The following is a 27,257-nucleotide window of genomic DNA, read 5'->3' as shown; positions in this document are numbered from 1 at the left end:
ATAGTCTTATGATTTATGAATTATTTACTTTACCTCACGTTAGTCTCATTCCAAACGTCGTAAATTGTTGGTTATCTGCACGAACCCAGCCTTCACTGAGTCATCCAAACATCAATCGTCTTAAATCATTTATTTATTACTAACTAAGTAATTCACAGAAATGCATAAACAAACAAACAAGGTAAATGTGGTTACATGAAATAATAGGAGAATGTGCCCTAGTGGGCTAAACCGGCATCGTGGCTTGTTAGACAAAAGGGAAGTGGGGTTCGACTGAGAAGACAACGTACAGTTGATAATTCTAACAATTGAAATGCTAATCCTTTGCACATGAACGCTCACTCATTCGGGAACAATGACAATCAATACATATATTTACGCTCAGTGTGTCGTCTTGATCGCTGGTCAAAAGTTGTTTATTTTGTAGAATTGTCCGTTTCTCTCCCTCGCTCTCTCTGTCGCGGTTATAGTGGATAGTTCAGAGTGACATTAATTTGTTTTGTTATAGAATTAATGTTTTGGCGGTTGTTGTTCTTCGCATTCAATGATACCGAATTCCTAGCTGCAGACTAGTAATTAATATCAAAGACTTGTTCTTATTCTGTCGGTATTGATAGTCTAAGAGTTTAACCACGTGGTATGGTTAAAAGATTCAGCAATGGTCTACAACCTTTGTCCTCCTAATGGAGTAAAACATGGTCTGGTGATCATTTCCCAAAGTTGAGTTTTATTCGGAATTGCAGAAAAGGGGCTATTTTGGAAGATATTATATTGATACTTAGACCTTTTTTTTGCTAGGTGGCGTTAGCTAGTGCTAGTCGGCTGTACTTGCGTCAAAACTTAGGTATTTTTCAACCTATAGCTTGTTCTCCTTTTTAAACAGTGAGCCAACAAGTTTTCAATGCTTTTATTTCCATGTCTGATCAAAACGTATTTTCTCAGCCTCTCTCATCTCTCTGCAACAGACATAGTGAGCAATATGTTTAGAATCGGATCGTAATACAATAGAATTATGAGAATCGCAATACATATCGTATCGGCCCGTAAGTATCATAATTATATTGTATCAAGAGGTCCCTGGCGGTTACCAGCCCTAATGTATCGTCTATTACATCCACATGTTTATCTAAACAAACCGTTGTTTGTTACAACTTGTCACAATTTGACTCATGTGTTTTGATATTCAGTGTCTGACTTTTTTTACCAAGGAATGTATCTCATGTCAGAGCAGACATCTATCTAACCAGGGCCATTCATACAGCTCTCACTATGCACAGGCACACATACCAAATCTGCATGTTGACATTAGCCGTTCTGTCAAATCTCATTTTGTCACATGCCTCGTAAACAACAGGTATAGACTAACAGTGAAATGCTGAACTTACGGGCCCTTTCCAAATATGCAGAGAGAACATTTTAAAACATTCTAGAAAGATGATACCACAAGGAATGAATACATCCACAATGAGTTGTATACACGTGTTACCAGTACAGTGTGTTGTCCTCATTCTACATACCAGAGAGTTTATTATGATGATGAATAGGCCTGTATTGCATTTATCTTTGGTCTCTACAGAAAACAACTACAAGCCACACCTCATTTTAATGGACTAAAGCCGATTTAGGTAGCCTAGTGGTTAGTGTTGGACTAGTAACCGATAGGTTGCAAGATCGAATCCCCTAGCTGACAAGGTAAAAATCTGTCGTTCTGCTCCTGAACAAGGCAGTTAACCCACGGTTCCTAGGCAGTTATTGTAAATAAGAATTTGTTCTTAACTGACTTGACTGGTAAAATAAAATAATAATCTAGGTCTATCTTTCTGGGGTCAGGATTGTGATAACGAGGTCAAAAAAATAAGTTAGTCAGTGTTGGCTGATTTTAATGAACAGACCTGTACTGTGAGGTGAGTCAGGCTGTTAGCATTATGCGAATTAGCCGTTGGCAAGTGAACTTTCTGTGAGTTGCCGCCCCTATGGAGGATGAGAGGAGAGTGAAGAGATTGGACTGGGGAGGCTGGTTGCTTCAGGGCTCAGCACAGCAGACTACACAACGTTGACCCTGCCTGACTCAGTCACAGAGGGGGAGCAGGTGTTGTCCGGGAAGAGAGACTGAAACCACCAAAACAGCCTTTAGCCCATTTAGGCTCAGCCAGTCAGTCCCCTATCTCTCTCTCACTCCTCTCTCCTCTCTCTTGCTCTCTCCTCTCTATTGCTCTCTCTCTCTCTCCTCTCTCTCTCCCGTCTCCTGATGGAAAGAGATCAGTAAGAGGCTTTCAGTTTAGGATGGGGCCTAGGCAGTGTTGTGTTTTTCGTCCTAGATAAGCAGGTCCACCTGGGATAGGGCTGTACTGCCAAGCTGCTAGATTCCTGTTTTTTTCTTCTTCCTCATTAGCATATTTATTGTCTCTGTTCCATTCTTTCACCCATGCTTTGCCAAAATGTGTTTACTTGCCACAATTAATAATTCAGGAAGTCTTTTGCATTTTATCCCCTTGAGTTGTTTGATTTTGTCATTCCTGGTTTTAATAAATATGCTTTTTTTTGTTGGGGGGGATTAGATTTTAAAACGCTGAGTTTCTCAGCATGACGTGGAAATGCTCTTCATATTGAGCCAATCACAGAGGATGAAACACTGTACTTTTCAGTTGTTTTGTTCATTGATCATGTGCATTGTCTGTTTGTCTGGAATCCATTTCATTCAGTCTTTGATTGCTGTCCTCGTCAACTCCTATCACGTTGATATCTGTTGTACCTTCCTACTTCTGCAGGCCTACTCCGAAGTAGTTGACGTTGTGTCTCGGGGAGCTGAAATCATGACCATTTTCTAGAAATATGGAGTAACGTGCTTCATCTCTTTTCTATGCCAACATTATCATTTTATTCAATAGACTAGGCCTAGCCTTTGTTCGCGTGATGTCACATTATATATGCTATAAAATGTCTTCATATGCAGAGGAATGTGCAATTAATAAAATGACATACCAGCACATTACTCCCTTCTCTCTCTTTCTCTCGGTCTCTCACTTCCCGCTTTCTTTTCTTTGCTTTGCTTCTTTCTCTCTTCTCTCTTGCTGTTGCTCTATCACAGGTCCTCCTCTTCCCCCCTTTCTCCTCTCTCTCCATGCCTGCCTGCTGTTAGAGTACGGTAGCCAAGCCTCCATTCTCCAGGAGAGCGGAGATACTGCATGCATGACTAGGAGGTTACTATAAATATCCCCATAGCAGTTTCCTGTCTTCTTCCCCTGAGAGAAGAGTGAGTCTGGAATGGGTAGAGACAGGAGGACTGAGTGAGGATGGAATGGGTAGAGTCCGGAGGACTGAGTAAGGAATGAGTAGATATTGAGAGAGACAGGAGGGGTGAGCTAGGATGGTTAGAGGCTGGAATGGTTAGAGGCTGGAATGGTTAGAGGCTGGAGGGGTGAGTCTGGAGGGGTGAGCCTGGAATGGGTAGAGGCTGGAGAGGTGAGGCTGGAATTGGTAGAGGCTGGAGGGGTGAGGCTGAAGGTGTGAAGCTGGAGGGTGAGGCAGGAATGGGTAGAGGCTGGAGGGGTGAGTCTGGAATGGGTAGAGGCTGGAGGGGTGAGTCTGAAATGGGTAGAGGCTGGAGGGGTGAGACTGGAATGGGTAGAGGCTGGAGGGGTGAGTCTGGAATGGGTTGAGGCTGGAGGGGTGAGTCTGGAATGGGTAGAGGCTGGAATGGGTAGAGGCTGAGGGTAGAGGCTGGAGGGGGCTGAGTCTGGAATGGGTTGAGGCTGGAGGGGTGAGTCTGGAATGGGTTGAGGCTGGAGGGGTGAGTCTGGAATGGGTAGAGGCTGGAATGGGTAGAGGCTGGAGGGGGTGAGTCTGGAATGGGTTGAGGCTGGAGGGGTGAGTCTGGAATGGGTAGAGGCTGGAATGGGTAGAGGCTGGAGGGGTGAGTGGAATGGGAATGGGGGTTGAGGCTGGAGGGGTGAGTCTGGAATGGGTAGAGGCTGGAGGGGTGAGTGGGTAGAGGCTGGAGGGGTGAGTCTGGAATGGGTAGAGGCTGGAGGCTGGAGGGGGGTGAGAATGGCTGGAGGGGAGTGGAATGGGTAGAGGCTGGAGGGTGGGGTTGAGGCTGGAGGGTGAGTCTGGAATGGGTTGAGGCTGGAGGGGTGAGAGGCTGGAGGGTAGAGGCTGGAGGGTTGAGGCTGGAGGGTGAGTCTGGAATGGGTTGAGGCTGGAGGGGGTAGAGGCTGGAATGGGAGGCTGGAGGCTGGAGGGTGAGGCTGAGAAGGGGTGAGGCTGGAATGGGTAGAGGCTGGAGGGGTGAGGCTGGAGGGGTGAGTCTGGAATGGGTTGAGGCTGGAGGGGTGAGGCTGGAATGGGTTGAGGCAGGAATGGGTTGAGGCTGGAATGAGGTAGAGGCTGGAGGGTGAGGCTGGAGAGGCTGGGGGTGAGGCTGGAATGGGCTGAGGCTGGAGGGGTGAGTCTGGAATGGGTAGAGGCAGGAGGGTAGAGGCTGGAGGGGTGAGGCTGGAGGGTAGAGACTGGAGGGGTAAGGCTGGAATGGGTAGAGGCTGGAGGGGTGAGGATGGAGGGGTGAGTCTGGAATGGGTAGAGGCTGGAGGGGTGAGGCTGGAATGGGTTGAGGCTGGAATGGGTTGAGGCTGGAATGGGTAGAGGCTGGAATGGGTGAGTCTGGAATGGGTTGAGGCTGGAATGGGTTGAGGCAGGAGGGGTGAGGCTGGAATGGGTAGAGGCTGGAGGGTAGAGGCTGGAGGGTAGAGGCTGGAGGGGTGAGGCTGGAGGGTAGAGGCTGGAGGGGTGAGGCTGGAGGGTAGAGGCTGGAGGGGTGAGGCTGGAATGGGTTGAGACAGGAGGGGTGGGTCTGGATTGGGGAGTGAAATAATACATGTAGGTATGCATCAGATTCTTAACATGCTCAGACAGAAGTAAAGCTTATGTTTAGATAAATATTGTACAGAACCTTTGACGGATAGAATTATGATGGAAAGGCCTAGTCTTGGGCCTAGTCAGAAGCTCTCCTATCACGTGTGTGTGCGTGCGTTTGCCATGCGCATGCATTTCTGTGGTTTGGTCACGCAGTCTGCGTCACAGCTGGCAGAGGGAAATGGAAGCGGACAGCGGTTATTAAAAAACGGGTTGGATTCTTCTTATCAGGGGTCTGCCTGGCCTGCCACTCTTTAGATAGGCATACTGCTCCGCTCCGGGTCTACAGGAGCCCAGAGCTGACAAATCCCTGGCCAGGCAGACAGACTGCACACCGACTGGGCTGAGACACCATGCAGAAGATGGCACAGCTCACAGGAGGAGTACAGCACACAAAACTCAGCTAACCCACATCTGCTTCTCTCTGTGTAGGCTGTAGCTAGTCTGTGAGTGTAGGCTGTAGCTAGTCTGTGAGTGTAGGCTGTAGCTAGTCTGTGAGTGTAGGCTGTAGCTAGTCTGTGAGTGTAGGCTGTAGCTAGTCTGTGTCTGTGTGTAGGCTGTAGCTAGTCTGTGTCTATGTGTGTGGACTGTAGCTAGTCTGTGTGTGTGTGTGTGTGTGTGTGTGTGTGAGCTGTGCTGTGTGTGTGTGTGTGTGTCTGTGTGTGTGTGTGTGTGTGTGTGTGTGTGTGTGTGTGTGTGTGTGTGTGTGTGTGTGTGTGTGTGTGTGTGTGTGTGTGTGTGTGTGTGTGTGTGTGTGTGTGTGTGTGTGTGAGAGCTGTAGCTAGTCTGTGTGTGTGTGTGTAGCTGTAGCTAGTGTGTGTGTGTGAGCTAGCTAGTCTGTGTGTGTGAGCTGTAGCTAGTCTGTGTGTGTGAGCTGTAGCGAGTCTGTGTCTGTGTGTGTGAGCTGTAGATAGTTTGTGTGTGTAGGCTGTAGCTAGTTTGTGTGTGTGTGTGTAGGCTGTAGCTAGTCTGTGTGTGTGTGTAGGCTGAAGCTTAAACTGCTGTTTTAGGTCTCGTTCTGACAGTTTTGGTTTTCCAGCATCTAAGAGAAAGGAAGGGGCAGAGACAGGATATTGTGTTGATTAATTGGTCATTGTCCACTGTACAATATGTCATTTAGCAGACTCTTTCATCAAAAGCGACCTACAGTCATGCGCATACATTTATAGAGTGGGGCAAAAAAGTATTTAGTCAGCCACCAATTGTGCAAGTTCTCCCACTTAAAAAGATGAGAGAGGCCTGTAATTTTCATCATAGGTACACTTCAACTATGACAGACAAAATGAGAAAAAAAAATCCACGATTTTTAATGAATTTATTTGCAAATTGTCGTGGAAAATAAGTATTTGGTCACCTACAAACAAGCAATATTTCTGGCTCTCACAGACCTGTAACTTCTTCTTTAAGAGGCTCCTCTGTCCTCCACTCGTTACCTGTATTAATGGCACCTGTTTGAACTTGTTATCAGTATAAAAGACACCTGTCCACAACCTCAAACAGTCACACTCCAAACTCCACTATGGCCAAGACCAAAGAGCTGTCAAAGGACACCAGAAACAAAATTGTAGACCTGCACCAGGCTGGGAAGACTGAATCTGCAATAGATAAGCACCTTGGTTTGAAGAAATCAACTGTGGGAGCAATTAATAGGAAATGGAAGACATACAAGACCACTGATAATCTCCCTCGATCTGGGGCTCCACGCAAGATCTCACCCCGTGGAGTCAAAATGATCACAAGAACGGTGAGCAAAAATCCCAGAACCATACAGGGGGACCTAGTGAATGACCTGCAGAGAGCTGGGACCAAAGAAACAAAGCCCTACCATCAGTAACACACTACACCGCCAGGGACTCAAATCCTGCAGTGCCAGACGTGTCCCCCTGCTTAAGCCAGTACATGTCCAGGCCCGTCTGAAGTTTGCTAGAGAGCATTTGGATGATCCAGAAGAAGATTGGGAGAATGTCATATGGTCAGATGAAACAAAAATATAACTTTTTGGTAAAAACTCAACTCGTCGTGTTTGGAGGACAAAGAATGCTGAGTTGCATCCAAAGAACACCATACCTACTGTGAAGCTTGGGGGCGGAAACATCATGCTTTGGGGCTGTTTTTCTGCAAAGGGACCAGGACGACTGATCCGTGTCAAGGAAAGAATGAATTGGGCCATGTATCGTATCAGATTTTGAGTGAAAACCTCCTTCCATCAGCAAGGGCATTGAAGATGAAACGTGGCTGTGTCTTTCAGCATGACAATGATCCCAAACACACCGCCCGGGCAACTGAGGAGTGGCTTCGTAAGAAGCATTTCAAGGTCCTGGAGTGGCCTAGCCAGTCTCCAGATCTCAACCCCATAGAAAATCTTTGGAGGGAGTTGAAAGTCCGTGTTGCCCAGCAACAGCCCCAAAACATCACAGCTCTAGAGATCTGCATGGAGGAATGAGCCAAAATACCAACAACAGTGTGTGAAAACCTTGTGAAGACTTACATTTGACCTCTGTCATTGCCAACAAAGGGTATATATCAAAGTATTGAGATAAACTTTTGTTATTGACCAAATACTTATTTTCCACCATAATTGGCAAATAAATTCATTAAAAATCCTACAATGTGATTTTCTGGATTTTATTTCTTCTAATTTTGTCTGTCATAGTTGAAGTGTACCTATGATGAAAATTACAGGCCTCTCATCTTTTTAAGTGGGAGAACTTGCACAATTGGTGGCTGACTAAATACTTTTTGGGGGGAGGTATAACTCAATTTTAGGAAGGTGTCCTGGATGTTTTGTGAACTGTCTTCATCCATAACTGTTGGTTATATGGTAGTTGTGCCAACACAGGGGATGCTGTGGTCGTTTGCAATGTGACTAACATGGTGCCCTCTCTTTTCTGCCTCTGTTTCTCTCTCTCTCAGTGCAATTCAATGAGCTTTATTGGCATGATAAAACATCTTACATTACCAGAGCAAACCTATAAGAGCAATTTTAATCAATGATGACAAAAACAATGAGTAGTTTTTCCTCCCTCTAGTCTGGTAGGCCGGATGCTGCAGCGGGACCCGAAGGGCCGTGCGTCTCTGGAGGAGATAGAGAGCCATGCCTGGCTGCAGGGGGTGGACCCGTCCCCAGCCACCAAGTTCAACACCCCCCTGGTGTCTCATAAGAGCCTGTCTGAGGACGAGCACAACGGGATCATACAGCGCATGGTGCTGGGGGACATCGCAGACCGAGAGCCCATAGTAGAGTAAGTAAACACACATACATAGACATAAACTCAGCAAAAAAAGAAATGTCCTCACTGTCAACTGCTTTTTTTGTCAGCAAACTTAATATATGTAAATATTTGTTTGAGCATAACAAGATTCAACAACTGAGATATAAACTGAACATAAATTGAATAATGTGTCCCTGAACAAAGGGGGGGTCAAAAGGGGGGGCCAGTTCTTGCTGTGAGATGTTACCCCACTCTTCCACCAAGGCACCTGCAAGTTCCCGGACATTTCTGGGGGGAAATGGCCCTAGCCCTCACCCTCCGATCCAACAGGTCCCAGACGTGCTCTATGGGATTGAGATCCGGGCTCTTCTCTAGCCATGGCAGAACACTGACATTCCTGTCTTGCAGGAAATCCCGCACAGAACGAACAGTATGGCTGGTGGCATTGTCATGCTGGAGGGTCATGTCAGGATGAGCCTGCAGGAAGGGTACCACATGAGGGAGGAGGATGTCTTCCCTGTAACGCACAGCGTTGAGATTGCAGGCAATGACAACAAGCTAAGTCCGATGATGCTGTGACAGACCATGACGGACCCTCTACCTCCAAATGGATCCAGCTCCAGAGTACAGGCCTCGGTGTAATGCTCATTCCTTTGACGATAAAACCAGAATCCAACCATCACCCCTGGTGAGACAAAACCGCGACTCGTCAGTGAAGAGCACTTTTTGCCAGTCCTGTCTGGTCCAGCGATGGTGGGTTTGTCCTCACACTATTTCTGGTGAGGACTTGCCTTACAACAAGCCTACAAGCCTGGTCCTTCTGTAGCTCAGTTGGTAGAGCATGGCGCTTGTAATGCCAGGGTAGTGGGTTCGATCCCCGGGACCACCCATACGTAGAATGTATGCACACATGACTGTAAGTCGCTTTGGATAAAAGCGTCTGCTAAATGGCATTTATTATTATTATTATTATTAAGCCCTCAGTCCAGCCTCTCTCAGACTATTGTGGACAGTCTGAGCACTGATGGAGGGATTGTACGTTCCTGGTGTAACTCCGGCAGTTATTTTTGCCTTCCTGTACCTGTCCCGCAGGTGTGATGTTCGGATGTACCCATCCTGTGTAGGTGTTGTGACACGTGGTCTGCCACTGCGAGGACAATCAGCTGTCCGTCCTGTCTCTCTGTAGTGCTGTTTTAGGTGTCTCACAGTACGGACATTGCAATTTATTGTCCTGGCCACATCTGCAGTCCTCATGCCTCCTTGCAGCATGCCTAAGGCACGTTCACGCAGATGAGCAGGGACACTGGGCATATTTCTTTTGGTGTTTTTCAGAGTCAGTAGAAAGGCCTCTTTAGTGTCCTAAGTGTTCATAACTGTGACCTTAATTGCCTACTGTCTGTAAGCTGTTAGTGTCTTAACAACCGTTTCACAGGTGCATGTTCATTAATTGTTTATGGTTCATTGAGCAAGCATGGGAAACAGGGTTTAAACCCTTTACAATGAAGATCTGTGAAGTTATTTGGATTTTTACGAATTATCTTTGAAAGACAGGGTCCTGAAAAGGGACGTTTCTTTCTTTATGTATAGGTATACAAACATGTACCTATACTAGGGCTGTTATGGCGACCGTATTACCGCCACACCGACGGTCACAAGTCGTGACTGCAGTCAAATTCCACATGACCGTTGAGTCTCAGGAACTAGGCTTTTCTAAAACTGTGCTCTGATGCTGTTGATGGTCATTAGTAGCCTACCAAACTTGCTAATGGCCTGATACTCGGGGCTCTATTGTCCCTCCATCAGGTCCTAATGGCCTGGTACTCAGGGCTCTACGGTCCGTCCATCAGGTCCTAATGGCCTGGTACTCAGGGCTCTACAGTCCCCCCATCAGGTCCTAATGGCCTGGTACTCAGGGTTCTACGGTCCCTCCATCAGGTCCTAATGGCCTGGTACTCAGGGCTCTACGGTCCGTCCATCAGGTCCTAATGGCCTGGTACTCAGGGCTCTACGGTCCGTCCATCAGGTCCTAATGGCCTGGTACTCAGGGCTCTACAGTCCCTCCATCAGGTCCTGATGGCCTGGTACTCAGGGCTCTACGGTCCGTCCATCAGGTCCTAATGGCCTGGTACTCAGGGCTCTACGGTCCGTCCATCAGGTCCTAATGGCCTGGTACTCAGGGCTCTACGGTCCGTCCATCAGGTCCTAATGGCCTGGTACTCAGGGCTCTACGGTCCGTCCAACAGGTCCTAATGGCCTGGTACTCAGGGCTCTACGGTCCGTCCACCAGGTCCTAATGGCCTGGTACTCAGGGCTCTACGGTCCTTCCACCAGGTCCTAATGGCCTGGTACTCAGGGCTCTACGGTCCCCCATCAGGTCCTAATGGCCTGGTACTCAGGGTTCTACGGTCCCTCCAACATGTCCTAATGGCCTGGTACTCAGGGCTCTACGGTCCCTCCATCAGGTCCTAATGGCCTGGTACTCAGGGCTCTACGGCCTCCATCAGGTCCTAATGGCCTGGTACTCAGGGCTCTCCGGTCCCTCCATCAGGTCCTAATGGCCTGGTACTCAGGGCTCTACGGTCCCTCCAACAGGTCCTAATGGCCTGGTACTCAGGGCTCTACAGTCCCTCCATCAGGTCCTAATGGCCTGGTACTCAGGGCCCTACGGTCCCACCAGGTCCTAATGGCCTGGTACTCAGGGCTCTACGGTCCCTCCATCAGGTCCTAATGGCCTGGTACTCAGGGCTCTATTGTCCCTCTATCTACTCTGACATAAATGCAATGGAAAATCATGAGTTTGTGTTGCGCAACATTTCTATAGGCTATTCAAACTTCGATTTAATGGCCTCTTAAGAGGATCCCATCAGCTTTCTATAGGCTTACTATATTTAATTCTCAATTTCCCTGATATTAAGCACATTGCTTGTCTTTACAACAGGAATCGTCTATCTGGCTGGCATGAAAATGGACCGTGGGAAAAGCATCCTCCATTCGCTATTTATGTGATGACATGTATTTTCCCTCCGTCTTCAGACAGGTGCATGATAATGGTCCATTCTAAATCTAAATGAATTTCCTACTTATATTATTTAATATATGTAAAGACAAGATTCAATTGAGAATAGTCTAATGGGTGACAATATTATCACTTGTAAATGATACCAAGTGTGTGCCGTCTAAGGCAAGAAATAGCACATGATTTTTGCAACTTTTTCAAATCCCATATGTTTTGATAAAGCTTTTATCACAACTAACGTGGCCAAATAACTCTAAGCCTAGTCTATAGGCCTAGGAGCCCTGCAACACGGTTGGTGAGCACATAGCCTAGTCTATAGGCCTAGGAGCCCTGCAACACGGTTGGTGAGCACATAGCCTAGTCTATAGGCCTAGGAGCCCTGCAACACGGTTGGTGAGCACATAGCCTAGTCTATAGGCCTAGGAGCCCTGCAACACGGTTGGTGAGCACATAGCCTAGTCTATAGGCCTAGAAGCCCTGCAACACGGTTGGTGAGCACATAGCCTAGTCTATAGGCCTAGGAGCCCTGCAACACGGTTGGTGAGCACATAGCCTAGTCTATAGGCCTAGGAGCCCTGCAACACGGTTGGTGAGCACATAGCCTAGTCTATAGGCCTAGGAGCCCTGCAACACGGTTGGTGCAGCCTAGTCTATAGGCCTAGGAGCCCTGCAACACGGTTGGTGAGCACATAGCCTAGTCTATAGGCCTAGGAGCCCTGCAACACGGTTGGTGAGCACATAGCCTAGTCTATAGGCCTAGGAGCCCTGCAACACGGTTGGTGAGCACATAGCCTAGTCTATAGGCCTAGGAGCCCTGCAACACGGTTGGCGAGCACATAGCCTAGTCTATAGGCCTAGGAGCCCTGCAACACGGTTGGCGAGCACATAGCCTAGTCTATAGGCCTAGGAGCCCTGTCTATAGGCCTAGTCTATAGGCCTAGCCCTGCAACACGGTTGGTGAGCACATAGCCTAGTCTATAGGCCTAGGAGCCCTGCAACACGGTTGGCGAGCACATAGCCTAGTCTATAGGCCTAGGAGCCCTGCAACACGGTTGGCGAGCACATAGCCTAGTCTATAGGCCTAGGAGCCCTGCAACACGGTTGGTGAGCACATAGCCTAGTCTATAGGCCTAGGAGCCCTGCAACACGGTTGGCGAGCACATAGCCTACAGAGCACATAGAGCACAGAGCCTAGTGAAACGTGTTCTTATAAGCTCAGTTATTGCGCAATCTTGTTTGTGAAACCAGTTTTGACTGGCCACTATTTAAAAGAAGATCCCAGCTTTCTCCTGCTGCTAGGTTTATTGCTCCGTTCTTCAAATGAAGTACATTAATCCTCTTTCCAACCGGTGTAGTCTACCTGGTATACATAGGAGTGGTGTGAGTAGCACATTAATCCTCTTTCCAACCGGTGTAGTCTACCTGGTATACATAGGAGTGGTGTGAGTAGTACATTAATCTTCTTTCCAACCGGTGTAGTCTACCTGGTATACATAGGAGTGGTGTGGGTAGCACATTAATCCTCTTTCCAACCGGTGTAGTCTACCTGGTATACATAGGAGTGGTGTGAGTAGTACATTAATCTTCTTTCCAACCGGTGTAGTCTACCTGGTATACATAGGAGTGGTGTGGGTAGCACATTAATCCTCTTTCCAACCGGTGTAGTCTACCTGGTATACATAGGAGTGGTGTGGGTAGCACATTAATCTTCTTTCCAACCGGTGTAGTCTACCTGGTATACATAGGAGTGGTGTGAGTAGTACATTAATCCTCTTTCCAACCGGTGTAGTCTACCTGGTATACATATTACATTACATTACATTTAAGTCATTTAGCAGACCATAGGAGTGGTGTGAGTAGTACATTAATCCTCTTTCCAACCGGTGTAGTCTACCTGGTATACATAGGAGTGGTGTGAGTAGCACATTTTCACCATAAAGGTGCACCTTTATAATAAAGCATCATTGCATTTGCAGACTTATGTAAGATGCCTATTATTCATAATGTGATGAGTGGATAGTCATAGGCTAATAATATAACTCCATCACTGTTTGCAAAAAAGACCGTTTAAATGCAAGGCTGAGTGCATATAGTGTAGAGTAGACCTAGGCTCTATCAGATAGGTTTCTTCTTTGGATCAGAAAAATGTGGTCTTTTGTAAACACATTTTATGCAATTTTATTACACTTTATATGACTGGAGACATTAGCAGAATCTTTTTTAATGACAAATGACAGAGTAGCCTATTCTGCTGACACTGAGGAACAATCAATGAAAACGACGTTGTCCATTATCAGGGGAGACAAATAGAATATGACGTCCATCTAAAGTGGAGCAGGAAACTGTTGTCCAATAACTCACTTTAAAGTGGCACTGACCCAACAATGATAAATAGTCAATCTGCACAATGTGCACTCACCGGACATATTGCTCTGTCTCTGCTGGTGCCAATAAAATAGGCTCTACTGTTGTTCGCTCAGTTAAGTTGAGAATTTTGATAACTAAAGGACAAATTAGTATTTTCCTCGTCTTCTCTTTACAGCAATAACAATTTGTTTTCCAATCTGTTTTCCCGCGATTGTATTTTGAATATTGCGATATGTCTGGCTTGGCCTCTCTACTTTTCAGACAGTCGCAACTCAACAATAATCTGCCCAAATTGCGCACGCTGCCTTTCCTTCCAACTGTAGGCAATGCGATTTAGAACAATCCACAATTATTATTTTTTAGCTAATGATCCTCTTTGGCCAAATCATGATTTTGTATTTTTATTTCACCTTTATTTAACCAGGTAGGCCAGTTGAGAACAAGAACAAGTTCTCATTTACAACTACGACCTGGCCAAGATAAAGCAAAGCAATGCGACTGTAGCCTATTTTGAATGATTTATTTCTGTATAGATGAGGTAAGGCTAATTAGGCTATGCAGTTTTGGGGAAGAGAAAGCTTCCCCGAGCCTTTTTTTATTTATTTTTTATTTTTTTACCTTTATTTAACCAGGCAAGTCAGTTAAGAACACATTCTTGTTTTCAATGACGACCTGGGAACAGTGGGTTAACTGCCTGTTCAGGGGCAGAACGACAGATTTGTACCTTGTCAGCTCGGGGGTTTGAACTCGCAACCTTCCGGTTACTAGTCCAACGCTCTAACCACTAGGCTACGCTGCCGCCCCAATGGACGCGCTGCACGTAACCTCCATTCCACTGTTCCAGTGCAGGCTACGGATTACAATTAGTTTTTTTGTGTGCCATTCTAAATCAAAAAATAATATTAGTAGGCTGTATGTAAAGACCAGATTAAATTGAGAATAGTCTGATGGGTGAGAATATTATCAAGAACTTGTAAAATTGTGAATGAGAGACTGATGAAGTGTGTGCAGCCTGTGCAAGAAACAGAACAGAGCTCATGCCTTTCATGCAACTTTTTTCAAATCATTAGTCGCATCATGCAGTCTTTAAAATGTACCAACATTAGGCTCTATGTTAAGATGTTTTATATCACAGCTAAAGTATCATAAATAACTCTAAATGAAGCATATAGCAGGACCAGTTTCTTTGTTGACCGCTCAACACAGAACAGCAGCATGAGCACACACCCTTGGAAAGGTTTGGAGAAGATATCCTTTCCATTTTATTCAGCTAAACATGTTTATCTTAATTAACGGTCAGTTACCATGAGACCAACAGTTATTTGCATGACAAATACCAGATGACAAAATTGAATGACCGCCATAGACCTAACCTACACACACACACACAATTGCAGATGGCCGTTAATCTTCTGCAAGTGACGAGGTATTTGACAGAATGCATTTTGCCTTGACCGACTATGCCATTTGCTGTGGAGGCATGAATGATGTTCCTTAGTCTGCTCTTCATTTGTCCTTTTCATATTACGGGTTCTGCAACCCACCAAACCTGTTTCTGTGTCACGCTCACCACTGACATCAGTACTACTAACGCATATAACGGAACCTGAACATCTGAGGGGCCTCAGTCAGCAGATAAGAGACCAGAGTGTTGAACTGTAGCATGTGAACCCAACAGCAGCCCTCCCTTAGCCTCCTACCCTGAACATGAATCATCTGAGGGGACTCAGTCAGCAGATAAGAGACCAGAGTGTTGAACTGTAGCATGTGAACCCAACAGCAGCCCTCCCTTAGCCTCCTACCCTGAACATGAATCATCTGAGGGGACTCAGTCAGCAGATAAGAGACCAGAGTGTTGAACTGTAGCATGTGAATCCAACAGCAGCCCTCCCTTAGCCTCCTACCCTGAACATGAATCATCTGAGGGGACTCAGTCAGCAGATAAGAGACCAGAGTGTTGAACTGTAGCATGTGAACCCAACAGCAGCCCTCCCTTAGCCTCCTACCCTGAACATGAATCATCTGAGGGGACTCAGTCAGCAGATAAGAGACCAGAGTGTTGAACTGTAGCATGTGAATCCAACAGCAGCCCTCCCTTAGCCTCCTACCCTGAACATGAATCATCTGAGGGGCCTCAGTCAGCAGATAAGAGACCAGAGTGTTGAACTGTAGCATGTGAACCCAACAGCAGCCCTCCCTTAGCCTCCTACCCTGATTATGAATCATGGATGTGATTTGAAACACACATACTGGCTCCACTTTAAAGCAGCAGGCCCGCTGCCAGCCGTCTTTCACAGACACACACGGGCCTTCTTTATTAACCCTGTCTGAAGGAAGGGCTTTACTGATGATGAGGAGAGAGCAGAGGGATATTAACCCTGTCTGAAGGAAGGGCTTTACTGATGATGAGGAGAGAGCAGAGGGATATTAACCCTGTCTGAAGGAAGGGCTTTACTGATGATTAGTAGAGAGCAGAGGGATATTAACCCTGTCGGAAGGAAGGGCTTTACTGATGATGAGGAGAGAGCAGAGGGATATTAACCCTGTCTGAAGGAAGGGCTTTACTGATGATGAGGAGAGAGCAGAGGGATATTAACCCTGTCTGAAGGAAGGGCTTTACTGATGAGAGGAGAGAGCAGAGGGATATTAACCCTGTCTGAAGGAAGGGCTTTACTGATGATGAGGAGAGAGCAGAGGGATATTAACCCTGTCTGAAGGAAGGGCTTTACTGATGATGAGGAGAGAGCAGAGGGATATTAACCCTGTCTGAAGGAAGGGCTTTACTGATGATGAGGAGAGAGCAGAGGGATATTAACCCTGTCTGAAGGAAGGGCTTTACTGATGATGAGGAGAGAGCAGAGGGATACAGGGAGTCTTGAGTAAACGCCAGAGGATTTATCCCCACTTCCCAGGCATTTAAGAGATTGTCCCGCTGAAGCCCCCACCTCCCACCTGACAGACAGACAGTTAAATTCTCTCACACACACACACACACACACACACACACACACACACACACACACACACACACACACACACACACACACACACACACACACACACACACACACACACACACACACACACACACACACACACACACACACACACACACACACACACACACACACACACACACCACAGCACTTGGCTGAGGATTTCACTTGATTGTTCATTAGCACAGCGTAGAGGAATCCCAGAGGCTGTCGAGGGACGTGAACCAGCCACCTACTGTCATTTACTCCAGAGGGGTTAGAGGGCAACGAAAGGTTAGAACCTGTTGTGTTGCTTTGTTAGATTTTAGATACGTCAAATGCCGACGTGATTGGGTTTGCTCTGCGGTGACTTGCCTGTTGACATACCGTACTTGTCTCTCGTGTGTGGGCGTGTAACCCTCTCTTGGCCTTCTCTCCCAGCCTGTCCTAACATGTTCTGTCCATGGTGTTTGTTCTAGAGCCCTGGAGACCAACAAGTACAACCACATCACTGCCACCTACTTCCTGCTGGCTGAGAGGATCCTGAGAGAGAAACAGGAGAAGGAGGTCCAGACACGCTCCTCCAGCCCCAGCAACATCAAGGCCCAGTTCAGGTGACACACACACATGCAACACATACAGTTGAAGTCGGAGGTTTACATACACTTAGGTTGGAGTCATTAAAACTCGTTCTTCAACCACTCCACAAATTTCTTGTTAACAAGCTATAGTTTTGGCAAGTCGGTTAGGACATCTACTTTGTGCATGATGCAAGGAATTTTTCCAATTGTTTACAGATTATTTCACTTATAATTCACTGTATCACAATTCCAGTGGGTCAGAAGTTTACATACACAAAGTTGACTGTGCCTTTAAACAGCTTGGAAAAGTCTAGAAAATGATGTCATGGCTTTAGAAGCTTCTGATAGGCTAGTTGACATCATTTGAGTCAATTGGAGGTGTACCTGTGGATGTATTTCAAGGCCTACCTTCAAACTCAGTGCCTCTTTGCTTGACATCATGGGAAAATCAAAAGAAATCAGCAAAGACCCCAGAAACAAAATTGTAGACCTCCACTAGTCTGGTTCATTCTTGGTAGCAATTTCCAAACTCCTGAAGGTACCACGTTCATCTGTACAAACAATAGTACGCTAGTATAAACACCATGGGACCACGCAGCCGTCATAACACTCAGGAAGGAGACGCGTTCTGTCTCCTAGAGATGAACGTACTTTAATGTGAAAAGTGCCAATCAATCCCAGAACAACAGCAAAGGACCGTGTGAAGATGCTGGAGGAAACAGGTGCAAAAATATCCATATCCACAGTAAAACGAGTCCTATATCGACATAACCTGAAAGGCCGCTCAGCAAGGAAGAAGCCACTGCTCAAAACCTCCATAAAAAAGCCAGACTACGGTTTGCAACTGCACATGGGGACAAAGATCGTACTTTTTGGAGAAATGTCATCTGGTCTGATGAAACAACAAGAACTGCTTGGCCATAATGACCATTGTTATGTTTGGAGGAAAAAGGGGCAGGCTTGCAACCCGAAGAACACCATCCCAACCGTGAAGCACGGGAGTGTCAGCATCATGTTGTGGGGGTGCTTTGCTGCAGGAGGGACTGGTGCACATCACAAAATAGATGGCATCGTGAAGAATGGAAAATTATGTGGATATATTGAAGCAACATCTCAAGATATCAGTCAGGAAGTTTAAGCTTGCTCACAAATGGGTCTTCCAAATGGACAATGACCCCAAGCATACTTCCAAAGTTGTGGCAAAATTGCTTAAGGACAACAAAGTCAAGGTATTGGAGTGGCCATCACAAAGCCCTGACCTCAATCCTATAGAAAATTTGTGGGTAGACTTGAAAAAGCATGTGCGAGCAAGGAGGCCTACAAACCTGGCTCAGTTATACCAGCTCTGTCAGGAGGAATGGGCCAAAATTCACCAAACTTATTGTGGGAAGCTTGTGGAAGGTTCCCGAAACGTTTGACCCAAGTTAAACAATTTAGAGGCAATGCTACCAAACACTAATTGAGTTTGTCAACTTTTGACCCACAGGAAATGTATAAAAGCTGAAATAAATAATTGTCTCTACTATTATTCTGACATTTCACATTCTTAAAATAAAGTGGTGATCCTAACTGACCTAAGACAGGGAATTTTACTCAGATTAAACATAGGGAATTGTGAAAAACTGAGTTTAAATGTATTTGGCTAAGGTGTATGTAAACGTCCAACTTGAACTGTTCATACATGCAACACACACACAACACCAAATCTATCCCCTCCAGATGAAACCCACCAGATCCAACCACTCCTACTGCAATACCAATGCCTGTTTAATAGCCTGCTACACACACTCATCCATTTACTGGGGCCATTCAGATTGTCATAATGACAACGACTCAATGACCAGGAGGAGGAAGCAGCCAAGGCTCTGACAGTAATTGACCTCTTGTGCTTCAGTAGCTGTGGGTGCTGCTCTGCTTGGTGTCGTTGACCGTGCCTGGCATTAGGAGGAGAACCCATGCTGTCCTTTCCTCATGGTCTCGTTCCCATCCCGCCCCCTCTGGTCATGTGATCCCTCAACGTGGTGACGTGTTGTTAAGGCTGACTGCAGTAAATGCTTTGGAGCGACCTAGAAAGGGGAAGTCTGGCTTTGATATTCTGAGAGAGAAGCAGAGAGAGGGAGCCACTCCTTTTGGAGGAAGAGGAGAGATCAAACACATGCAGGCTAAAGCTGCTCCCTCCTGGCCTGCTCGCTGTAACCCATTTGGCCTGAAACCCATCGCCAAACAGGTGCTCGGAGGGAAAAGGCCCAATTTTAGCTGCTGGGTCGTGGCCCCCTGGGAGCAGGAGCAGAATGTGAGTCAAATCCACTGTCATGTGTAGTGCAGCAGTACAGGTTTCTACATCTATTGTTTCTACAGGCCTGCGCTCCTCCATTCACCACTTAGTTTTTGAGGGTTGTTCTGTATTTTAACACAAACACTGTCAGCGTGTGGCATCAGGCAACATGGCATCATAACAGAAAAAACAATGTGATAGTGGTTCAATTATTTTTAGGAATAACAACAGTCTACTGTGTATCATGCATGCCAGTTTATATATGCCCAAAATAGTGACCTGTACAAGAGGGCGAACGCTAAGTGCGTTAGCATAGTGCCCCCGCGCTCTCTGTGCCATCGTGGGCTGAAGCTGAGCTTCATCAGGTAGTAGGCTTCAGGGATTGTCTGTAGAGTCTGTCAGGGTCGTCTGAGGTTGAGAGTGAATGCAGTCTGAACAGTGTCACACAGCTGAGGTGTGTGTCTGAGAGATTCTACTGTAGTTATGCCTTTTGAAAGCCTGGCTGAATTAACTAGGATGGTGGCAGAGCAGCACTAAGGGCCCTGTGGTGACCCGACCCAGCCTCCACCGCCATGCAGCAGCGTGGAGGGTCACACATGCACCCGGCAGGCAGGACGACCATGGGATTAATTGTGTTAGATTGCGTGCCGCTGGGACATGCCCGGGCTCCGTCGAGAGAGATCCCCAGTGCTCTGTTCTGTTTGTTTTCTCACTCTGCCATGTCAACAAGGACCTTCTACATTAGAAGAATGTTGACTCACTGAGCTGTTCAGTCAGGTTCAGCAGTTCAGGACTGGATTACACATGAATCATCTGAACTCATTCTAATTCATACTGTTTATTTTATCTTTGTTTATTTTCTCCTCTGACTCTATATAAAGTCATTGCAGTGTATACTAACCAGGGGAATAGTTTGGGTAACTCTGGTCTGCTCTCTGCCCCTCCAGGCAGTCCTGGCCGACGAAGATTGACATGCATCAGGACATCGAGGACAGTCTGGCAGCCTCCTCCATGTGCCACGCTGGTGGTCCCCAGTCCCCCGCCCGCAGCGCTGAGAGCCTTCTCAACGGACACCGCACCAAAGGCCTGCTGGAGCTCCGCAGGGACGAGAGCAACGCAGGGGCCTCCGGTGCTCCTGCCCCCGTTTCTGGACCCCCTAGAGCTGGGGCCACGGCCCCCACACCCTCCACTTCCTCAGCCAAGCAGCGCAGCTGCCTGTTCAGGGTGGAGGAGGATGAAGAGGAGGAAGAGGACCCGTCCCCTCTGTCCACCCAAGTGATCCTGCGTCGCAAGGCTCCATCTATCACCAACCGGCTGACCTCCAGGAAGAGCGCGCCAGTCCTCAACCAGATCTTTGAGGAGGAGGGTGAGTCAGACGACGACTTCGACATGGACGAGGGTCTGCCACCCAAACTCAGCCGGCTAAAGATGAACATTGCTGCTGCAGCGGCCGGGTCGCCGGGCACCACTCAGAAACGCTATCACCGCCGCAAGAGCCAAGGCCGCGGCTCGTCCTGCTCCAGCTCAGAGACCAGCGACGACGACTCCGAGAGCCACCGCCGGCGTCTGGACAAAGACACAGGCTTCACCTACAGCTGGAACCGCAGGGACAGCAGTGAGGGCCCGCCTGGAAACTCAGGGGGAAATGGTGGAGGGAGCAGTGGAGGGCAGAGTAAACCCCCCCGGGGAGGGGGGCAGTCCTCCTGGAGGGGGAGGTGGGGGGAGTAGTGACAATGGAGGGAGTGGTAGTAGTGGGGGGGGAGGTGGTAAGGGACAGGGTTCCCCCTCAAGTTGTTCTAACGGCAGCAGTAACCACTCGTCTTCAGGCTCAGGGTCCACGCGGAGACACTGTGCCTCCCGCAGCCCCGGGGCAGCAGAGCTGGTGGAGAGCCTGAAGCTCCTGAGCCTGTGTCTCAGCTCCCAGTTACAGCACAGGGGGAGAAGTGGAGGCCCCGGCCTGGCAGGGGGGGATGGGCCAGTTCATCATAGACCCTCAGAACCTGTCCAATAGTCTGTCCAGCAGCCTGTCAGCTGGCAGCGTCAAGACACAGGAGAGGTCCTCTTGGAAGATGTGCATCGGCTCCAACGGCAGCTTGGACCTGGAGTTAGACACCATCGCTCTGCCCACCACCGCTGTCAACACTCCAAGGTCATACACAGACCAAACAGCAGCAGCACTTAGCGAACTGGCCCTGGCCACCAAGGAGAATAACAAGCTGAACAACCTGAGAAAGAATGTTCTCCAGCTACCTCTGTGTGAAAAGAGCATCTCTGTGAACATCCAGCGCAGCCCTAGAGAAGGGCTCCTGTGCACCTCTCAGGCCAGCTGCTGCCAGGTCATATGACACACACTCCCTGGCGACCCTCTGACACCACTCTGCCAGTCCAATCTGTCCAACCACAGTCACCGCTGTAGCATACGTCTGACCTCAGAACACCTCCCCATCACAACCTGCCTTCTGCTGTTGTCTTAAAAGATGACACTTGTTATTGTTTGTGTTTGTTCACTAGGACCTATGAGCTGCATGCTGCAGGGGGTTCTTTTGTTTTGTTTCTGCTACATCACTAGCTCCCCCTGGAATGAGCCGAGGTAACAGAACTTAACTCAATTCTAAGGTGAGTTGGGGTGTTGATGTAAACATAAATATGGATGTTGGTTTGATTTTAGATTAACTATATTTTGGGGTACAAAATACCAAACTTTTAACAGTGGGTAAGTAGTAGCATGTGATAGTTAAAGGGTAAGCACTTAAATTAGATGCTAGGAGAGGTAGAGGAGGACAGGACAGAGATACCAGTCACCATACAGCTGGGAGAGGTAGAGGAGGACAGGACAGAGATACCATACACCTGGGAGAGATAGGATGACAGGACAGAGATACCAGTCACCATACAGCTGGGAGAGATAGAGGAGGACAGGACAGAGATACCAGTCACCATACAGCTGGGAGAGGTAGAGGAGAACAGGACAGAGATACCAGTCACCATACAGCTGGGAGAGGTAGAGGAGGACAGGACAGAGATACCATACAGCTGGGAGAGATAGGATGACAGGACAGAGATACCAGTCACCATACAGCTGGGAGAGGTCGAGGAGGACAGGACAGAGATACCAGTCACCATACAGCTGGGAGAGGTAGAGGAGAACAGGACAGAGATACCAGTCACCATACAGCTGGGAGAGGTAGAGGAGGACATGACAGAAATACCATACAGCTGGGAGAGGTAGGGTGACAGGACAGAGATACCAGTCACCATACAGCTGGGAGAGATAGAGGAGGACAGGACAGAGATACCATACAGCTGGGAGAGATAGGATGACAGGACAGAGATACCAGTCACCATACAGCTGGGAGAGATAGAGGAGTGCAGGACAGAGATACCAGTCACCATACAGCTGGGAGAGGTAGAGGAGGACAGGACAGAGATACCAGTCACCATACAGCTGGGAGAGGTAGAGGAGGACAGGACAGAGAGTCACCATACAGCTGGGAGAGGTAGAGGAGAGCAGGACAGAGATACACCATACAGCTGGGAGAGGTAGAGGAGAGCAGGACAGAGATACCAGTCACCATACAGCTGGGAGAGGTAGAGGAGGGCAGGACAGAGATACCAGTCACCATACAGCTGGGAGAGGTAGAGGAGGAGGACAGAGATACCAGTCACCATACAGCTGGGAGATACCAGTCACCATACAGCTGGGAGAGGTAGAGGAGAGCAGGACAGAGATACCAGTCACCATACAGCTGGGAGAGGTAGAGGAGGACAGGACAGAGATACCAGTCACCATACAGCTGGGAGAGGTAGAGGAGAGCAGGACAGAGATACCAGTCACCATACAGCTGGGAGAGATAGGAGGACAGGACAGAGATACCATACAGCTGGGAGAGGTAGAGGAGAACAGTACAGAGATACCAGTCACCATACAGCTGGGAGAGATAGGAGGACAGGACAGAGATACCAGTCACCATACAGCTGGGAGAGGTAGAGGAGGACAGAACAGAGATACCAGTCACCATACAGCTGGGAGACAGGACAGAGATACCAGTCACCATACAGCTGGGAGAGGTAGAGGAGGACAGGACAGAGATACCAGTCACCATACAGCTGGGAGAGGTAGAGGAGACAGGACAGAGATACCAGTCACCATACAGCTGGGAGAGGTAGGAGGACAGGACAGAGATACCAGTCACCATACAGCTGGGAGAGGTAGAGGAGAACAGGACAGAGATACCAGTCACCATACAGCTGGGAGAGGTAGAGGAGGACAGGACAGAGATACCAGTCACCATACAGCTGGGAGAGGTAGAGGAGAACAGGACAGAGATACCAGTCACCATACAGCTGGGAGAGGTAGAGGAGAGCAGGACAGAGATACCAGAGATACACACCATACAGCTGGGAGAGGTACAGCTGGGAGAGGTAGAGGAGGGCAGGACAGAGATACCAGTCACCATACAGCTGGGAGAGGTAGGAGGACAGGACAGAGATACCAGTCACCATACAGCTGGGAGAGGTAGAGGACAGGACAGAAATACCAGTCACCAGCTGAGAGATACAGGACAGAGATACAGTCACCATACAGCTGGGAGAGGTAGAGGAGGACAGGACAGAGATACCAGTCACCATACAGCTGGGAGAGGTAGAGGAGGACAGGACAGAGATACCAGTCACCATACAGCTGGGAGAGGTAGAGGAGGACAGGACAGAGATACCAGTCACAGCTGGGAGAGGTAGAGGAGGACAGGACAGAGATACCAGTCACCATACAGCTGGGAGAGGTAGAGGAGGACAGGACAGAGATACCAGTCACCATACAGCTGGGAGAGGTAGAGGAGGACAGGACAGAGATACCAGTCACCATACAGCTGGGAGAGGTAGAGGAGGACAGGACAGAGATACTGCTGGGAGAGGTAGAGGAGAGGACAGGACAGAGATAGGGAGGACAGGACAGAGATACCAGTCACCATACAGCTGGGAGAGGTAGAGGAGAACAGGACAGAGATACCAGTCACCATACAGCTGGGAGAGGTAGAGGAGGACAGGACAGACCATACAGCTGGGAGGTCACCATACAGCTGGGAGAGGTAGAGGAGGACAGGACAGAGATACCAGTCACCATACAGCTGGGAGAGGTAGAGCTGGGAGGTAGAGGAGGACAGGACAGAGATACCAGTCACCATACAGCTGGGAGAGATAGAGGAGGACAGGACAGAGATACCAGTCACCATACAGCTGGGAGGAGAGGAGGAGCAGGACAGAGATACCAGTCACCATACAGCTGGGAGAGGTAGAGGAGAGCAGGACAGAGATACCAGTCACCATACAGCTGGGAGAGGTAGAGGAGGACCATACAGCTGGGAGAGGTAGAGGAGGGCAGAGATACCAGTCACCATACAGCTGGGAGAGGTAGAGGAGGGCAGGACAGAGATACCAGTCACCAGCTGGGAGAGGTACCAGAGATACAGCACCATACAGCTGGGAGAGGTAGAGGAGAGCAGTACAGAGATACAGTCACCGTACAGCTGGGAGAGGTAGAGGAGGACAGGACAGAGATACCAGTCACCATACAGCTGGGAGAGGTAGAGGAGAGCAGGACAGAGATACCAGTCACCATACAGCTGGGAGAGGTAGAGGAGAACAGTACAGAGATACCAGTCACCATACAGCTGGAGATAGGAGGACAGGACAGAGATACCAGTCACCATACAGCTGGGAGAGGTAGAGGAGGACAGGACAGTCAGCTGGGATACCAGTCACCATACAGCTGGGAGAGGTAGAGGAGGACAGGACAGAGATACCAGTCACCATACAGCTGGGAGAGGTAGAGGAGAACAGGACAGAGATACCAGTCACCATACAGCTGGGAGAGAGGTAGGAGGACAGGACAGAGATACCAGTCACCATACAGCTGGGAGAGGTAGAGGAGGACAGGACAGAGACAGTCACCATACAGCTGGGAGAGGTACCAGTCACACCATACAGCTGGGAGAGGTAGAGGAGACAGGACAGAGATACCAGTCACCATACAGCTGGGAGAGGTAGAGGAGAGGGACAGAGATACAGTCACCATACAGCTGGGAGAGGTAGAGGAGGACAGGACAGAGATACCAGTCACCATACAGCTGGGAGAGGTAGAGGAGGACAGGACAGAGATACCAGTCACCATACAGCTGGGAGAGGTAGAGGAGGACAGGACAGAGATACCAGTCACCATACAGCTGGGAGAGGGAGGACAGGACAGAGATACCAGTCACCATACAGCTGGGACAGGACAGAGATACCAGTCACCATACAGCTGGGAGAGGTCAGAGCTGAGGAGAGGACAGGACAGAGATACCAGTCACCATACAGCTGGGAGAGGTAGAGGAGGACAGGACAGAGACAGTCACCATACAGCTGGGAGAGGTACCAGTCACACCATACAGCTGGGAGAGGTAGGAGGACAGGACAGCTGGGAGATACAGGACAGAGATACACCATACAGCTGGGAGAGGTAGAGGAGGACAGGACAGAGATACCAGTCACCATACAGCTGGGAGAGGTAGAGGAGGACAGGACAGAGATACCAGTCACCATACAGCTGGGAGAGGTAGAGGAGGACAGGACAAAAATACCAGTCACCATACAGCTGGGAGAGGTAGAGGAGGACAGGACAGAGATACCAGTCACCATACAGCTGGGAGAGGTAGAGGAGGACAGGACAGAGACCAGTCACCATACAGCTGGGAGAGGTAGAGGAGAGGACAGGACAGTACCAGTCCCATACAGCTGGGAGAGGTAGGGAGGACAGGACAGTCACCATACAGCTGGGAGAGGTAGAGGAGGACAGGACAGAGATACCAGTCACCATACAGCTGGGAGAGGTAGGGAGGACAGGACAGAGATAGGCTGGGAGGAGAGGAGGACAGGACAGAGATACCAGTCACCATACAGCTGGGAGAGGTAGAGGAGGACAGGACAGAGATACCAGTCACCATACAGCTGGGAGAGGTAGAGGAGGACAGGACAGAGATACCAGTCACCATACAGCTGGGAGAGGTAGAGGAGGACAGGACAGAGATACCAGTCACCATACAGCTGGGAGAGGTAGACCATACAGCTGGGAGAGGTAGAGGAGGACAGGACAGAGATACCAGTCACCATACAGCTGGGAGAGGTAGAGGAGGACAGGACAGTACAGAGATCCACACCATACAGCTGGGAGAGGTAGAGGAGGACAGGACAGAGATACCAGTCACCATACAGCTGGGAGAGGTAGAGGAGGACAGGACAGGTCACCATACAGGGGACAGAGATACCAGTCACCATACAGCTGGGAGAGGTAGAGGAGGAGGACAGGCTGGGACAGAGATACCAGTCACCATACAGCTGGGAGAGGTAGAGGAGGAGAGGAGAGCAGGACAGAGATACCAGTCACCATACAGCTGGGATACCAGTCACCATACAGGAGGTAGAGGAGGACAGGACAGAGGTAGAGGAGGACAGGACAGAGATACCAGTCACCATACAGCTGGGAGGAGAGGAGGACAGGACAGAGATACAGGAGCTGGGAGAGGTAGATAGAGAGGACAGGACAGAGATACCAGTCACCAGTACAGCTGGGAGAGGTAGGGAGGACAGGACAGAGATACCAGTCACCATACAGCTGGGAGAGGTAGAGGAGGACAGGACAGAGATACCAGTCACCATACAGCTGGGAGAGGTAGAGGAGGACAGGACAGAGATACCAGTCACCATACAGCTGGGAGAGGTAGAGGAGAACAGGACAGAGATACCAGTCACCATACAGCTGAGAGAGGTAGGAGGACAGGACAGAGATACCAGTCACCATACAGCTGGGAGAGGTAGCTGCTGGGAGAGGTAGAGGAGGACAGGACAGAGATACCAGTCACCATACAGCTGGGAGAGGTAGAGGAG

The 27,257-nt window shown here is 48.6% G+C and overlaps 1 protein-coding gene across 1 annotated transcript in view; it reads left to right on the top strand.

The window, feature by feature from the left end:
- Positions 1-22,219, top strand: part of LOC124005571 (SNF-related serine/threonine-protein kinase-like) — a 57,603-nt gene extending 35,384 nt beyond the window's left edge. Inside the window, 5 exon segments of the mRNA XM_046314963.1 lie at positions 7,941-8,153; positions 16,961-17,095; positions 20,285-21,014; positions 21,016-21,300; positions 21,302-22,219. Of these exon segments, the coding sequence (XP_046170919.1) occupies positions 7,941-8,153; positions 16,961-17,095; positions 20,285-21,014; positions 21,016-21,300; positions 21,302-21,682 (1,744 nt within the window). The 3' untranslated portion in view covers positions 21,683-22,219.
- Positions 22,220-27,257: the final 5,038 nt, after the last annotated feature.

The sequence above is a fragment of the Oncorhynchus gorbuscha genome, linkage group LG19, assembly GCF_021184085.1.
Source record: "Oncorhynchus gorbuscha isolate QuinsamMale2020 ecotype Even-year linkage group LG19, OgorEven_v1.0, whole genome shotgun sequence".
NCBI lineage: Eukaryota > Metazoa > Chordata > Actinopteri > Salmoniformes > Salmonidae > Oncorhynchus > Oncorhynchus gorbuscha.
The sequence above is the reverse complement of the archived record's forward strand: the minus strand, read 5'-3'. Positions and strand labels throughout refer to the sequence as shown.